This window comes from Pocillopora verrucosa, chromosome 12, assembly GCF_036669915.1.
Source record: "Pocillopora verrucosa isolate sample1 chromosome 12, ASM3666991v2, whole genome shotgun sequence".
NCBI lineage: Eukaryota > Metazoa > Cnidaria > Anthozoa > Scleractinia > Pocilloporidae > Pocillopora > Pocillopora verrucosa.
The window spans coordinates 1,245,140-1,260,967 of NC_089323.1; the positions used below are offsets into that span (position 1 = coordinate 1,245,140).

Genomic DNA, 15,828 nt, shown 5'->3' on the forward strand with positions numbered 1-15,828 from the left:
TTATACACAGGATCAACAGCAGCCCTAACCAGTCAAACAAGGTCATCCACTCTGTGAAATATGACTGCCTCTCTCTACAAGACATGAGACAAAGCAAAGGTTTGAAACAACCCGAGGCAAATTACCATTTGCTATACATGTGTGTATGTGGGGTTGAGGGAGGAGGGGGCTATGATCTGTTTAGAAATGTTTCGCCTTAGAGATGGAAGACGGAACAAAAGAGAAAACGGCACTGAGAACTTTACAACAATTTTATTCAAAAGATATCTACATGGTCAAGTTCCTCGACTAAAACATCTAATTTAACTCTAGAGAGCCCTGATGTAAGTTAATTGTTAGCATTTAACTTTAACTTAGTTAGTTGGGGCCTGAGCACAAGTGACCATTTAACAAGGGAACTGTTTCAGGCTATAGTTTAACAAACTGAGGTTAAGAACTGAGAGGTTTCGGATCTCAGGAGGTATAACATGATTAAAAAAAATTTACACTCCTTGAAATTAGCCATTCTACTCATCACCAAAATTCATAGTACATTCTGCTTCTGAGGGAGATCAGTCTCGCATCACACATTTTATTACCTTTACCAATCTCACCCACCTGATCGTTTGATTGATTTCTTCAAATATGTATGAGACAACCATGAGGAAGGTGAAAATTTCGCACAATCCTTGCAGTGAGTCACCAGCACCCCAATACAGGGTGGGGTCCTCTTTAGTTGAGGCATGCAGTAGAGAATATGACAAACACAGCAAAAAAACCACATAAAGTGTTGCTTGAAGGCTGTGGGAATATATCAGTAAAGTAAATAATAATATACAGTTCTAGGTAAGTTTCCTAGAATTGTAATCATAAAACTATAACAATTATAAAGTAAATGAGACAGAGGCAATTAATTGACATATTGCGTGAAGTATCATAAAGTTCTTGCAGGATTAGGGGAAAGGTTGTAATATGCCTTTAAAATTTTCCCCCTATACATAACACCGTTGTTGAAAAATATATAGTGGAGGTGTTGTGAAAACATTTAACAACTTTACCTGAGAAACCAGTGTCCATAAGTTTTCCATTTGGTTTTAATCAACATTCTTACCACAGGATGTTGCAAGGCCTCCTGAAAATGACAATATGAAAAAAATGTGTAAAAACCAAACTGATATCAACAATGAGTGCTAATTTCATGACAATAAAATGGCTTGACTTAGTCACAAGCCTCTCTTCAATTACAGTGGGTTTAAGTTATCAAACAGTTAACACAAGGATCCCTACATCACAATTGATATTTCGACATATTACAGACTGGATCATTGGATAATCCAATTCAGAAGTTTTCATTGGCCTAGCCATCGCAGGTTATAAGCCATTATACCACACTCTACAAATATGGTAAGTGTATGGGTAAGACAGAGCTACAAAATTTTAAGATTTGGGGAGATTTATCTTTGCAGTCTCAGGGAATTTTTAATAAAACAATTATTCTACTTGCACTTGTTGGATATAAGATAATTGTAGCCAACTCTGCCTTGCGGGCCCCATCAGCCATCTATCATCTTATATCCACAGCATGCTTGTTGAATAACTGTATAGATATACCACTCTTTACCTTATTATTGCATTTGGCAATTACATGTAAACAGGACTTGTCTCTCAAGTTAAAAAATCCATTGATTATCTGCTGATCTTCCAAGACCACGAGTTTTGGAGGCCTTCCAGCCTCATCACCGTCTAAGACATGATAATAAAAGTGATAATCTACAGGATCATCAGTTATTGTTCTCCAGACTCCTTCAATGGCATCTTCCTCTTCTTTGTTATTGTATATTTCCTTGCGTGTTGGAAGGTGTGGCCAGTGAGGATTCATCATCTGGTCTAATACAGCCACTACTGATTTCTGTAAACAAACACACCAAAACAAAACACATAAAAATTGTATGAAAACACGCACAAATTCACTTTTTTTGTTTGTCTTCAGTAAACTTCAAAACTGTTATTAAACTGCTATTAACTAAAATAACACATTTCTTAATTTGAAAGTGTTCTGCATTCTTCTGATCCTATTGCATTTAGTTTTACATATATTTCACTTTTCTTAAGAAATTTATGAATTCATTTTATAAATAAATATCATTCTCACCTTCATTTTGGAATTCTCAATAATAGACTGAAAACTGAAGAAAGATGGTTTGGGATTTGTCATCTTATGATCTGGTCTCCAAGAAAATAAACTTTGAACCCTATAAATGACAGTGGAAATGGAAAATGTTTGAATAAAAAAGGATAGACAAAATTAAGATTGTGTGCACTAATACACTTATGGCACTCAGCAGTTACTTTTAGTACTTATCGTCACTTTTTGTCATTTGTCAATACTTGAATTCCCAATAAGTTTTAGCTTACTACATCATCTGCTAAATTTCTTATTTGAATGTGGAAAGCCATGGATTTAATTTGTATACTAAGCATAACTTAATTAAATCTTACTTGTAAATCCCATTTACAAAGAAAGGAGTTTCAAACCCAAAGAAAATGGAATCATTATCAAACTGCTAAGTCAGATCAAGAAAATATAATTGGCCGTAAGACATATAAACTGCACTCACTTCCATGGTCAGTACCATAGAGAATATAGTCTCAACCCATATTCATATGCATAAGATTGCTTGGAAAGGGAAACACCTTGGCTTAATTTTGCTGAGATAATGTTTTTACTAACCGATCATGCCACATCATTCTAATCAAATAAGCTGCCACCTCATCTTTCTCTGCTTCTATTGCTAACTCAACTGGTAATGCAGCTCTTTTTTTCACAGGCTCTAGCTGGCCTTTGGTTTTCACAGCTAACAGCAAGGGACATTTTTTCACAAGAGTTTGAGTGACTTGTAAAAAGCCCAGTTCTGCAGCATAGTGAAGTAATGTCCTCTTTGTTTTATCCTCTTCATCCCTGAACATTTTGTATCTGCTGTCTGAGTTAAGTTCACTTTCTAACAGAATCTCCAACAAACGATTTATCTGCAGAAACAAATATTGACATGACAATTGTTTTTTATTGAGTGTGGATCTATTGTCAGTGACTTTAAATTTTTGAAATTTAATAGTTCAGGACATCTTCTACAATGGATTGCAGATTAGGTTAATTTAATGATAATTTCACCCAAGAAGGGCTGCAAATTTTTAGCAAAACATTTTCAAGCCCATGCAGCACTTTCAATACCCATGCAGATGTAATTTTACCAGTCATGAAATGCAATTAATTATCTTTTTATTCAGTTGTGTACTCAGTCTATTCTCCCTCAGAAGATTCTATTCAGAACAAGGAAGCATAAATCAAATCTGTAGAAACCCAGGTAAAAATTAATTTATTGAACTATAAATAATACATGAGATAGCAAACTTAAATGCACTTATTTGTTGTGATGTAACTATTAAGAAATTGCACATCACACAGAAGCCACTAATTCAAAATTGTTACTCTATAGTGTACCAATTGTTGTTCAGATTCATTTTCCATGTCATGAAATATTCATTTTTCATTGTAAAACTTTCACTGAAAGCATAAGACTAGTCTACCAATAACTTAATTTGCATACCATTTGTGCAAGGCTTGGAAGTGTATCTGGACAGTTTTCATAGTGTCTAGATGCTGGCCACTGTTTTAACATCAATAGTGCTGGGTCTTCACTGTTCAGCTCACCACTATCTTTGTATGTCTTGATAAGTCTTGCAACATGAACCTCATCGATAGCTCTGTTCCATGACAAACCTTCAATTTGTTTTTGATGTACCTTATAGAAATGATATAAACAATAATAATGATGATGATGATGATGATGATGATGATGATGATAATAATAACTAAAAGTTACTCCACAAGGCTATCTATCATTTCATATCCAACACGTGCTCCTTGAATAATTGATAATACTAGTAATAATAACAAAAATAATAATAATAATCCTTACTCAAATTAAGTCTCAACTATGATGGGTTGTTCTTAATCTATCTGTTGTGTAACTGGCTCCTGATCACATAAGTATCCAATTACTGTTGTGCAATCTATGACACAATTTTTCCACTATTAAGTCATTGGTTGGTGAGTGCTGATCAAAATAATGTGGAAAACTGGCTGTCCTGATAGTGTGACTCTGGTCACAGAAGTGACTTGTGAATGTCAACTGCAGAAAGATCAATTACCTATAACTGCCAGAGTTACTAGAGTGGTCGTGAATTGCTTTAAATGCTGTCAGATCATATTTATGTCATCATCAAGGACACAAATGAAAGCTATAAATACTTGCAAGCTAATTCAAGCTAATTTTCATAGCATTTGAAAACAACTCTTCTGAGTAAGTCACAGAAAAGCTTTTCATCTGTGAAGACATATAGCAGTACCTTGAATCTTTGGTCAGTCTAGCGTTGCTTCAGCAAATGTCACTGAAGTAAAATTTGCTATGGTGCAGTATCAAACTGCAACCTGGAATATGAATGCCTGAGAACCTTCAAGACAGAAATATCTGCAAACTGGTCACCGACTCTGATTCTTCATGTAAAAAATATCCTGCAATCAACCTCCTCATAAATTTTTCTTACGCGAATCATTTTATATTTGTAATGGTGCATTTTGTTAATTTTTTCATTTCACTTTTCTGTGATATCACCTCTATTTTTTACAGGAGGAAATACTAAACATACTAGAAGGGAGTTTATCAACGAAACCTGGCAATTGTTGTGGGGGTAAATCTGTAGTCTATTGTCAACAGTTAGATTTGGAAAGCATCTGAAATGTACTTATCGTTGACTAATTTTTCCTTTACACGAATTAAACCATTTGTACTTATCGGTCATCGACATCTTAAAACATACTACCGACAGAAAATCGTGAATCATAATCTATCGAAACGCTTTTTACTTACTTTAATCCAGAACTCTGCGTTCAGATCATCTTCAAAGACATTTTGCTGCTGATAATCAATTTCAGATTGAGGATTTTGTTTATCTGTTTCAGTGCTTTTTGATGACTCCTACTCCTGCTCATCCTTTCCACCCTTTATCACAACCTGAACGATCAATCAACCTTAATCATGCAGGGATCTTTTACAATTAAGAAGTAAAGTGAGAGAAATTACACTCAGACACCAATTTCCTTTCACATGCGGTGAGTTTAACCTACAGGTCATTGTATGGTGAGTTTTTGTCGTGTTCGGTCTTTTGGCCAAGGTCACCTCGTTCCCAGCTTCTCTCTAACAGTAAAGGGTAAGAGGATTGTTCAGTAGGCATAAGGCTCTTTGGGCTCTGGTGAGAAAAATTTACCCTAATGTGAATTACTGTGTAGTTTACAGAGATGGAACGCTCTATACTCAACATAATTCCGTTTCCACTACCAAGAATTTAAACAGAAAAAAAAGAAAGCAACAACATCATGCATGGATACCCTCTGTTAAGTTCTCAATCAATAAAGACTAACTTACGAGCGAGCGAGGTGATCGGGCTTCGTCGAAGTCCTTTTCCCTCTTAGTTAACCCTCCTTGTCTCTGTTTCGCTTCGCGTTTTTCGATCTTCAGTCCCTACAGACTAACTGCTCAGAACAGGGTAGTGAAGTAATGAACGAAACAATTAAACAACTAAAATTAATGCAGCTATCTTGAGAGTTATATCGCTAAGGCTCTAATGAATGTTCAGTCGTTGCTTAAGATATTGTGCCAAGTTGAAACATTCTACTCTTCCTTCGTGTTTAGTCACCCTCCACCCTTGAACAGCGTTTGGAATGTTGTGTGATTAGGTGCCATTATCGTTTTCTCGCAGTTGGCCGGAGCCAAATGAATAACACCAATGATTACTATCAATCACGTAGGTGACGACGAATCCCTATCAAATTTTCACACATTTTGTATGGAACATATACCCCAAAATCTTCCTTACAAGCATATAGACCTCAGCGAGACCTTCATTCTCTACCTGAAATATTTGACGTTGTTGACTTTATTGAGTTACTTTGAGCTATCCAGATTATCGTTGTTCCTTCAACCTGTCTCTAATCTCAAACAATTTCAAGTCGAGGATGAAATACGCTTTGTTCTTGAACACTGAGAGCGACAGCACCAGCGCCGAGCGACTGATGGATTATTTACAGGGTAGGTTGCGGAAAATAGCAGACATGAGAAATATCACCAACATCTTAGCAGAGGATCTAGATTTCAAACAAGAACTACGGCACTGTGACTGCGTCTTGTTGATCGGATCACGACAAGCTTCGTCCCTCATTCAAGGCAGACAACAAGAAAGGCAAGGTGAATTTATTACGTTTGATGGAAAATTTATTCACGACGAGTTGACAGGAAACAAAGAACTTGTCAAGGAACGACTTATCATCGTCCACTTCACGGAAAGAACAAAGAATGACTGGATCCCGACTGGTTTCGATGACAAGCGAATTTTTCATGTAGAAGATGGAAAAGTCCCTCCCAATGGAACTCCCACCTTAGTTCACCTTGAATATCGCATGAAGAAAATATTACTTGGAGATGACTTTTCGTTCTGAGCTGAAGGTATAGGGAGTAAAGGAGGGCGGTCTATTCATGGAGAGCGATACTAAAGATTTCAAAATACTAAATACTTAATGATTAATCAAAGCTGTGTGTAATTAATTCTTTTTTTCAATTGAGACTTTAATTAAATGGTTACACTCTTGGTTTCATACCTGTTATTGAAATTAGTAGCTGGTGTAGAATTATGAAGTTGGAAAAAAAATTGTTAATAGTTTAATAAAGTTTAGAACAGTTCCTTAAAATTCTCTTTTGTAGACGTAATATTAAAAAAAAGTGTTTTCAACATTTACTGACTTAAACCTCTAAATGAAGAAGAGGTTCCCTCATTAACATGAAGAGACACGGTTGTGAAAGGTTGGTTTTTGACCAAATATGATTGAATGACCGTTTCAGTAAATCAAATATTGAATAATTAATCTTGGTTGTGCGATGAATCGAGTCGATAGGGTAAAATTCTTAAATTAAGGTTTGCTTAAACAGCTCAAAATGTTGAAGATTACTTCCGTAAGTTACTTCCCAGGGTCTCTCTTCTTCCTGCCCGACCATGAGAACGAGGTTAACGTTGTGGTCTGTTACGCCGAAACTGGACTACAATGTTGAATTAACTACCAATCGACCGTTAGTCTTGAAAGGTGTTTGAAGTTGACATTATGTATGACAAACATCCGTTTATTCTTGTCGAGGCCTCATCTGTTTGACCATTTTTCTCATCATATCCCTGTAAATGGGAGTACACAATACAATAAACTGCTACAACACTCGAAAACGGATGCGTGGCGTGGGCTAGCAGGTACTGGTTGGCCAGTTGTATTTGAAGGGTTTTATCAAGTTGCTCTTCGCTTGGACTGAAACACTTGCGTAACCTTATTAACTAATCAAATTCCAACCAAAAAAAACCAACTGCTGCTTTGGCCACTCGCGTTTTCCCGAGCTTAATGCAGTTTGTTTGAATTTTGTTTGATTTCTCGATGATTCTATTTATTCCTGGTGAGATTACTCTCAAATTAATTAAGGGGCAAGTTTGTGAGGAAACTGTGATGCTGCGTCGGTGGTAGAGTATAACAGGGTAATTCAGCGTTAATAACTGTGTTGATAACGTAGATTGGCCACGTTCCAAAGCTGACGTTTCAGGCGTTAGCCCTTCATCATTCGCTCTGATAAAGGGCTAACGCTCGAAACGTCAGCTTTGAAACGTGCCCAATTTACGCTGTCAACTCGGTTGATAATACCAAATTGCCCTCTTATACTCTCAAATGACCTGATTGATCGTCTTTGTGATTATTTTAGCTTTAGTTTTACGACACTCATAACACGAAAGCCCTCTTTGTGAGGTCGAATAGGTTCATTAAAGAGCCGAAAGTAATGAAGAGAGGTGCTAAAAGCACCATTCTTACCTGATCGCATTCAGCTTCTCTTCCACCGACTCCCAAGGATTACGATCTTCACTGAATTCAAGAAGCTCTAAAAAGGAAACTAACATCACAAGTTAGAAGAAAATGAAACCTTGATACATTAATGCGCTGGAATGCTACGTATGTTTTGGTTACATATTTCTTTGTTAATTCTGCTATATGTTCCTTCAATAATTCTTAACAGAGTATCAACTCGACATAGCACTTCGTTCTGCCCAACAAGAAGGAATTACAATAAAAAAGACTGATAATAAAAACGTGTTCTCTTGCATTACTTCTTAGACATGTAAATAATCAGAAAAGGGGATTGAAACGTGGGCAGCTAATCCTTTTCATTTTTCTCAAGCTCCACCCGGTCTCCATTTTACAAACGACTTTTTGAAAGACAACGTAAAGGCTAACATCACATTGGTACACATATGTATATGTATTTTAGTACAGACCTTGCGCGAGTTTCATTTCACTGACCCAGTCTCCTCCCTTGTAATACTTTATGCGTAAATTCTGGAGAGAGAAAATTCGTAGTAAGTAAATCAATTGCTTAAACCTTCTGTCCACGCTTACATTCACACTTAAACAAGCGGGCAGTACATTTTTGTGATCGCACATAGCCTCAATCACACACTCGCTGTTTACTTCTGAACTCCCCATGCTTATTACCAAATGGATCTACTTACCAGAAAAGGTAATCTCTCCATGCGCGTGAGCTGTAAAATCCGATCCGCATCATATTCCAGACGAGCGACTTTCTTGGCCTGTGAGTAGGTCGTACTCATTTGTGCAACGAGGATGTTTAGCAGAATCACTGTCACTGTTCCCATGTACGCCATCATCAACAGAACTGACAGCCAGCTGCAGAAAAAAAAAAATCACAAACTTCAACTAAACTACAAGAAACGAATGCATAGGCAGTACTTATCATACAGCGCAGCAGGCCTAGCCAAATACAGCCCAATTTCTTATTAAAGGCTGATATCTGATCCCCTTGAACTGGCATTTACAACTCAGGTAGATGCAGTCGTTACGTGCAAATTAAGAGAAGCAATATCTTTAAAGAATAGTACCACCTACTTGAAAGTTGAGTAATTTTCCGCCATTGGATACTGCTCAGACAGCGCACGAAGTCCGCTCAACAAAACGTCTCCAAGACCACTAAAAGCAAAATCAAAATTAAAAGCAGTATGTTAGGTTTTTTCCCTTTACATGCGTTCTGTTCACCAGTAAATTGCTTTTGCTAGAAAGGATGAGAATAGTTGAATAAATAAAACATCTAGCTAGTGAAGAGCAGATCAAATTCAACAAATTCCAAAGAAAATTATCAAATATTTTATTGACTTGTAACAAACGATATCCAAGCTGTTTTTTCCAAAACAACTTCATAGCTTTGTTAAGGAGATATACTCAACAGAGACGCACCGAAATTCTTGGTTTTCATTGGACCCGGAGTAACAAAGTGATAAAGTCAAGGCACCACAGAAGGAGAAAAAGATCACAATAAAAACTGCCATGGATCTTGTGACGTCATATAAAATGATCTTAGCCAAGGTTTGTGTGTACAATCCTGTAGACCTAAGAAATATTTGATGCAATGTTAGGTTAGATTGACGAAGGGATGAGTTTTAATTTATCAGTGCTCTTTTCGAACTCAAGCAATCAATTGGGAGTTGTAGGTTACCTTGACACACATGAAAATTTTAATATTCTCATGAAGTTAAACAAGAAGGCCAAAGATGTCACCATCCACTGTGCTTTATGATCCATGTACCGTAAGGGTATTATACACAGGATCAACAGCAGGCCTAACCAGTCAAACAAGGTCATCCACTCTGAGAAATAAGAACGCCCCTCTCTACAAGAAATCACACAATTAGTATATGTAATCGTTCCCCTTCTAGCACTCCACGCAGGTTTTTGGTATAAAAAAATCATCTGAACTTCGTATCGATTGCATAAGGCGTGAGACAACACAAATGAACCGTATAAGTGTTATTATGTCTTAAGAAAAAGCTGACGCGCTTTAAGGTTCGTTTTTTTAAGAAAATTAACTATAAAAAACGAAAAAGAAGAAGTGTTTGGATGCTTCAGAGCGCCATTTTGTTACTCCGCTTTCCGTCCGTATTTTTGCCCTCTTCTATACCGAGGCATACTTGATGCGTTCCTAATATGGTAAAATGGCGTAAATGTGAAATAATAATTAACAATATTAACAAGTTTCCACGTTTCTGCACTCAACAATCTGATGTTAACTCAGCATTAAACTGCTTACATTCTTATTTGATTTATTTCCTCACAGATGTAAAACACGACCATAAGTAGAGTGACAACCTCGCAAAATCCACGCAGTGAGTCCAGTGCACCGCTGTAATGGGTGGGGTCCAGTTTGGTAGAGGCATGCAGCAGGGAATATGACATGCACAGCAAGAAGATGCAATACAATACTGCTTGAAGGCTACAAAATAGAAAAAGTAATAATAATTACCTCTGCAAAAGTACCATGGAGAAAGGGCACAATATTAGAAATTCAAATAAAGATATATAACATAAAGTTCTTGGTAACCTGTCCAATTTTTTAAAATAAACCCCTGAGAAATCAAAGGCTTAGAAAGTTGGACAGTAACATGCATTCATAGTGTTCCAAGGAATACTACAATAAGATTGAATCACTCTGCACAGAAGTGCTTTCACTAGCTGATAATGTGTGTAGTGGCAAAATAAACACAATAATTTTCTTTCTCTGCACCTAGATACACTTAAAAGTTAATCAATACCTAATTCAACACCTATATGCCTTAATTGATAAATAATTGATACATCTATTTTTAAAATTAACAGTATGGAGGCTACAGACACAACTCATATACCTTAGAAAAAAGTGTCCATAACTTTTCCATTTTGCTTTAATCAACATTCTGACCACAGGATGCTGCAAAGCTTCCTAAAAATAAAATTAAAAACTGATTTCTGTCCAAAACTTAAGGTGATAGTGAACTAAGAATCAAATTTCTGCAGTTATATGCATTAGTCATGTATAAAATGTGTCTACTTTTTCTGGATGTCTTTTTAATAACAGAGCTAGACATTACATATTTCACTGATAAATTTTCTTAAAATCTGATTGTCTTTAGATCTGAATCTCACTTTGTTGTTGCCCTTTGCAATGGCATGCAAACAAGACTTGTCTTTCCAATTAAAATGTTTGTTTTCTATCTGCTTGTACCCATCTGAATCCAAAATCTTTGGGGGTCGTCCTCCCTCATCTCCATCCAATATATGATAATAGAAATGATAGTTTAATGGATCATCTGAAATTGTATTCCAGACTCCCTCAATTGCCTCCCTCTCTTCTTCAGTTTCATAGTTTTCTTGTCGTTGGGGAAGATAAGGCCAGTGAGGGCTCATCATCTGGTTTAGTACAGCCACCACTGTTTCCTGTGAACAACACAGTCATGACCTTTTTCATTATAAACAGTTCTATAGAACATGTAAGTTACAGTGAAAGAGAAAAAAAACATCAATACTCCAAGATATAATACTACTGGATCTGATCTTTACCACGTAGCTGCATACCACAACATAACAATAATAATGATAATAATAGTAATAATAATTATAATCATCACCACCATCATCATTGTCATCATCTAAAGTAGACCTGTGGCACATTTAAATATATGTACATAAAACAACCTCACCTTCATCCTAGGGTTCTCAATAATTGCCTTGAAACTGAAGAAGGATGGTTTTGGATCAGTCATTTTGCTTGGTGTCCAGGAAAATAAGTTTTGAATGCTAAAAGTAACAGTCAAAATAAATAATTACTTCAAAAATACTCTATAGGTGCCCAAGCTCTGTTTGATCAGGTTTCTCAAACCAAGCTCTCTTAATCCAGTTATCATAAGGAAAAATTTTTTTTTCATTCATTTATTTCAATACTAAAGCCTCATTGGTTTGGTATTTTGTTCAAAGGATGGGATTACAATAAATTGTTGGAGAGCAACCTCCACTGATTTTTTCTCACAAGCAGGACTTTTCAGAATATCAATTTTCCTGGAAATCAATTTTAAATAGATTAAAGACCATAATATCCTGGCTTCTTAAATTCTACCATGTGGAAAATACATGCATGTTTATTTATAAAGTAAACGGTTTTTACCTCTCATGTGACATAACTCTAATCAAAAAGGCCGCCACGTCGTCCTTCTCTCCTTTTATTGCCAATTCCACGGGCAACATGGCTCTTTTCTTCACAGGTTTCCGTTGATTTTCTGTTATCATGGTTATCATCTGGGGACATTTCCTCACAAGTGTTTTTGTGACATGTAAAAAACCAAGCTCTGCTGCGTAGTGCATCAAGGTCTTTCTTGTTTTGTCACATTCGTCTTGAAACACTCTGTATCTGTTCCCTGAGTTAAGTTCACTTTCTAAAAGAATCTCCAAAAAGCGATTTATCTACAAAATACATAATCAAAAGTATCATAAAAATATGACACATTTACCTAAAATGTTCGAAGCCAGTTGGGCAGAACGGGATCCCTCTATAAGTCGTCAGGTTTGTATAGACTGTGCTTTTGTGCACAGTACTGGTGATTGTTCACGAGCAGGAACTTTCTTTTTAATAATTTAACTAAACATCTTTATAACCTCACGTAATGATCTTTTTGTGAAGAAAAATCCCTTTATCATAGCTTTTTTGTAACCAACTATTTCTATATAGCCGCTGAAGAAAATTGTTAAGTCCCCAACTGATCCGTACTTTAAAAAGTTAATTTCCAGGACAAGTAAGTCTATATAAACATACCAGTTGCTCGAGTCCACGAAGTTTCTCGGGATCATCTTTGAAGTATACGGATGTAGGCCACTTTTTCAACATTGAGAGCGCTGGATCCTCACTATCCAGTTCACCACTATCCTTGTATTTCTGAATCAGTCTTTCAACCTGAACTTCATCCATAGCTCTGTTCCATGACAACCCTTCGTTCTGCTTTTCATGAACCTTGATAAATGGATCAAGCTAATGGTCTATAAAAGATTCATTATAGGGATAAACGGCTTCACAAAAAAACTGAAAAATGAAATAGCAAAACTCGTCATTTTACATATATTTCAAATTCATTACCCTTAACCAAAACTCCTCGTCAAATTCAGCTCCAATGAAGTCTTGCTCGTAGTCACGACAGAGATTAATTTCATGCTGATCTCCTCGTTCGTTGCCTTTTACAGCGCGTTCTCCCCTACTCATACCTTGATCTTTTAACACTAGCCACATCGAAGTTATAGGAATTAAATAAGTACCATCTTTCTGAAAAAATAAATCTAACTTTTTTGTAAGCGGGCTCTTTCCTGTCGGTCAGTACCTCAACAGCGACGTAAACGAAACGAGCAATAACCACTACTTATCCCCAGGGTTTATCGGTTTCATATTTGAAAACCGAGAGGCCACTGGGCACTAGGTTGGGTCGAAATTTGGGTACTTCTCCAGATCAGTTCCAGGAATACATTGCCACCCACGAGCCAAAGCACATTAAAGTTTATGAGTTTTATGAAACATACAACAGACAAACTTTCCCTTTTTGAAAAAAACTATGGCTATTTTAAGAGAACGAAGATTGTTGTTTAAGAAATTGCTTTTATACATGTTTAATTGGCTTGGAATTGTCTATGATGCCGAATAACGAATAAAGGAAAATGTCACAGGGTATACAACACTGGAAACACGTCAAAATGGCCCAAAATGTACGCATGTATGCCAGGTACGAAAAAAAGTATTCGCTGAAAACAATAGCAAAACCCACAGAGAGTGATTATTTGATGAAAATTTCCAAACTCTAAAGGTGAAGCACGGACTTAAGCCATTGCGCCTTGTGCTTCTAATACTTGCGAGGAAACTGCGATAACTTCGTGCATCTTCTTGCATTGACGACTTTTCTTGTCGGCATGCCAGGTTTAAGTTTTCCGTCTGAAAGATTTAAGCCTTGAAAGCATTCGAAAGAAAGTGGAGTTATTCACCTCGTTTATATCTCAAGCTCAAGTACGAGTTGAAAATGAAGTGTTCATTGTTTTTGTATACTGAAAGCGATAGCACCAAAGCAAGGCGACTCATGAGTTATTTTCAAGGAAGGGTGGGAAGGATTTCTGAAGTGAGAAATATCGAGAACATTCTGGTGAGGGAGCAAGATTTTAGGGAAGAACTACGTGACAGTGAATGTGTTGTGCTGGTTGGAACACCCGAAGCTTTGTCCCTCATCCAGAACAAGCAGCAAGAAAAAGACGAAGATGACATACTATTTGATGGCAAAGTTATGCATGAAGAGTTCACAGAGAACAAAGAACTTGTAAAGAACAGACTCCTTATCGTTCACTTCACGGAAAGAACCGGGACTGACTGGATTCCGAAGGGTTTTGATGAAAATAGAATTTTTCATGTGGAAGATGGCAAAGTTCCTCCTGATGGAACTCCAACTTTGACCCACCTTGAATATCGCATGAAGAAAATATTGCTTGGAGATGACTTTTTGTACTGAGCTTAAGGACCACAGAAAGTACTTATACCGTAACGGTTTTTTTCATAGAAAATCAGAAAAAACCATAAATGTAAAAGGCTGGCTTCTTAACTTATCGCGTTTGAATGACAGTTTTCATTATCTTAGTTAATGATAATTGATCGTATTTCTTTGTGTTTGGTGAGAGTACATTACTGTTCGAAAGTTTAATTTTGAACAATGCGATGGTTACACCATTGGCTTAACTGTGTGATAAAATTACAAAAATTTACTAAATGATGTTCCAAGGAGACCTCAATACTAAAAAAAAATTATCAAGTCTTTACATACAGAGCTCCTGAACAGAGTGGGGTTGAATAAATAGAGCAGTGAACGTCAGTATCGCATTCTTTAAATTCCTTAAATGCGAATGTTTAGGTTGTGATCTTTAGGAGTCAATACTTATTATTCTGCGCATTGCGTTATAAAAAAGGTCAAAGCTATTGGTATTTTTTGTGTAATTCTATTAATCATGGATATACTGATTAGCCTCTGTTCAAAGCTGCCTGATCATGCAGGCTCCTGTTTAAATATAATATGGTCACTGCAAGGGAAATGTTGATTTCTCATTCATATGGCTTCCTCTGTGTAACTGGATTACATGTGTACAAAACAAAGTATTGGCGAATAAGGTCGATTGTAAAAAATCACAAAAATATAAAGGTGAACCTCTCTTCCAAGATCTTTCTCCTTCCAGTTCAACTTTAAGAACCAGATTGATGCCATGGTGGGCTGCGCAATCTCGTACCCAGACCTCCCGCAACCAAGCGGTTGTCACATTTAAGGCGGGACACAAGTAGAAGAGCGAATAGCGATGCTTTTATGGCGTAATTATGACTAACTGCTGCGAAGTAACATTAATAATGATTATGAAAGAAACGGCTTACATAAGATAGTTTAATTGATGTGGAATGTTCACGTGTTTTTCGCGTACCAATTTAACAACGGGTTTGACAAATAGTCTCAGGCCGGAAATTGGATTCAATAACTTTACAGTTTGAACTTCAACCATACATGCCACCAAACAGTGAAAACCACTGCTCATTTATTTAATGATTTCCTTCCATAAACTTTCCAAAAGAAACGCTTTAGTATCATCTCAAAGACCATCTACATTTTTTCCTGAATATCTGATGGAGTAATGAACTACTTTTGTCACAACAGGGAATCACGTGACCTAACTCTGTATCCAACTCAGCCAAACTCGAATTTCGCGGAACAAATTTTGGTTGAGATTGTGACGTAACTTACACGCAACTAGGTTTTAGAGGATGTATAAGTACGTACTTAATATCTGTGGCTCATATTTCAGAGGCAAGGTGCGTGAATACTTAGCAC

At 36.6% G+C, this 15,828-nt stretch overlaps 1 protein-coding gene across 1 annotated transcript; it reads right to left on the bottom strand.

Moving 5' to 3' along the window:
- Positions 1-6,614: 6,614 nt before the first annotated feature.
- Positions 6,615-13,309, bottom strand: LOC131786475 (uncharacterized). Its single transcript, XM_059103528.2, has 14 exons — positions 13,068-13,309; positions 12,750-12,944; positions 12,105-12,400; positions 11,644-11,740; positions 11,090-11,380; positions 10,813-10,886; positions 10,218-10,400; positions 9,627-9,800; positions 9,368-9,520; positions 9,023-9,103; positions 8,629-8,803; positions 8,395-8,455; positions 7,934-8,000; positions 6,615-7,257 (listed from the first exon to the last, which is right to left on the bottom strand). The coding sequence occupies exons 1-14, from the start codon at positions 13,215-13,217 to the stop codon at positions 7,209-7,211; spliced, it is 2,046 nt and encodes a 681-aa protein (XP_058959511.2). The 5' UTR covers positions 13,218-13,309; the 3' UTR covers positions 6,615-7,208.
- Between the last annotated feature and the right edge of the window lie 2,519 nt (positions 13,310-15,828).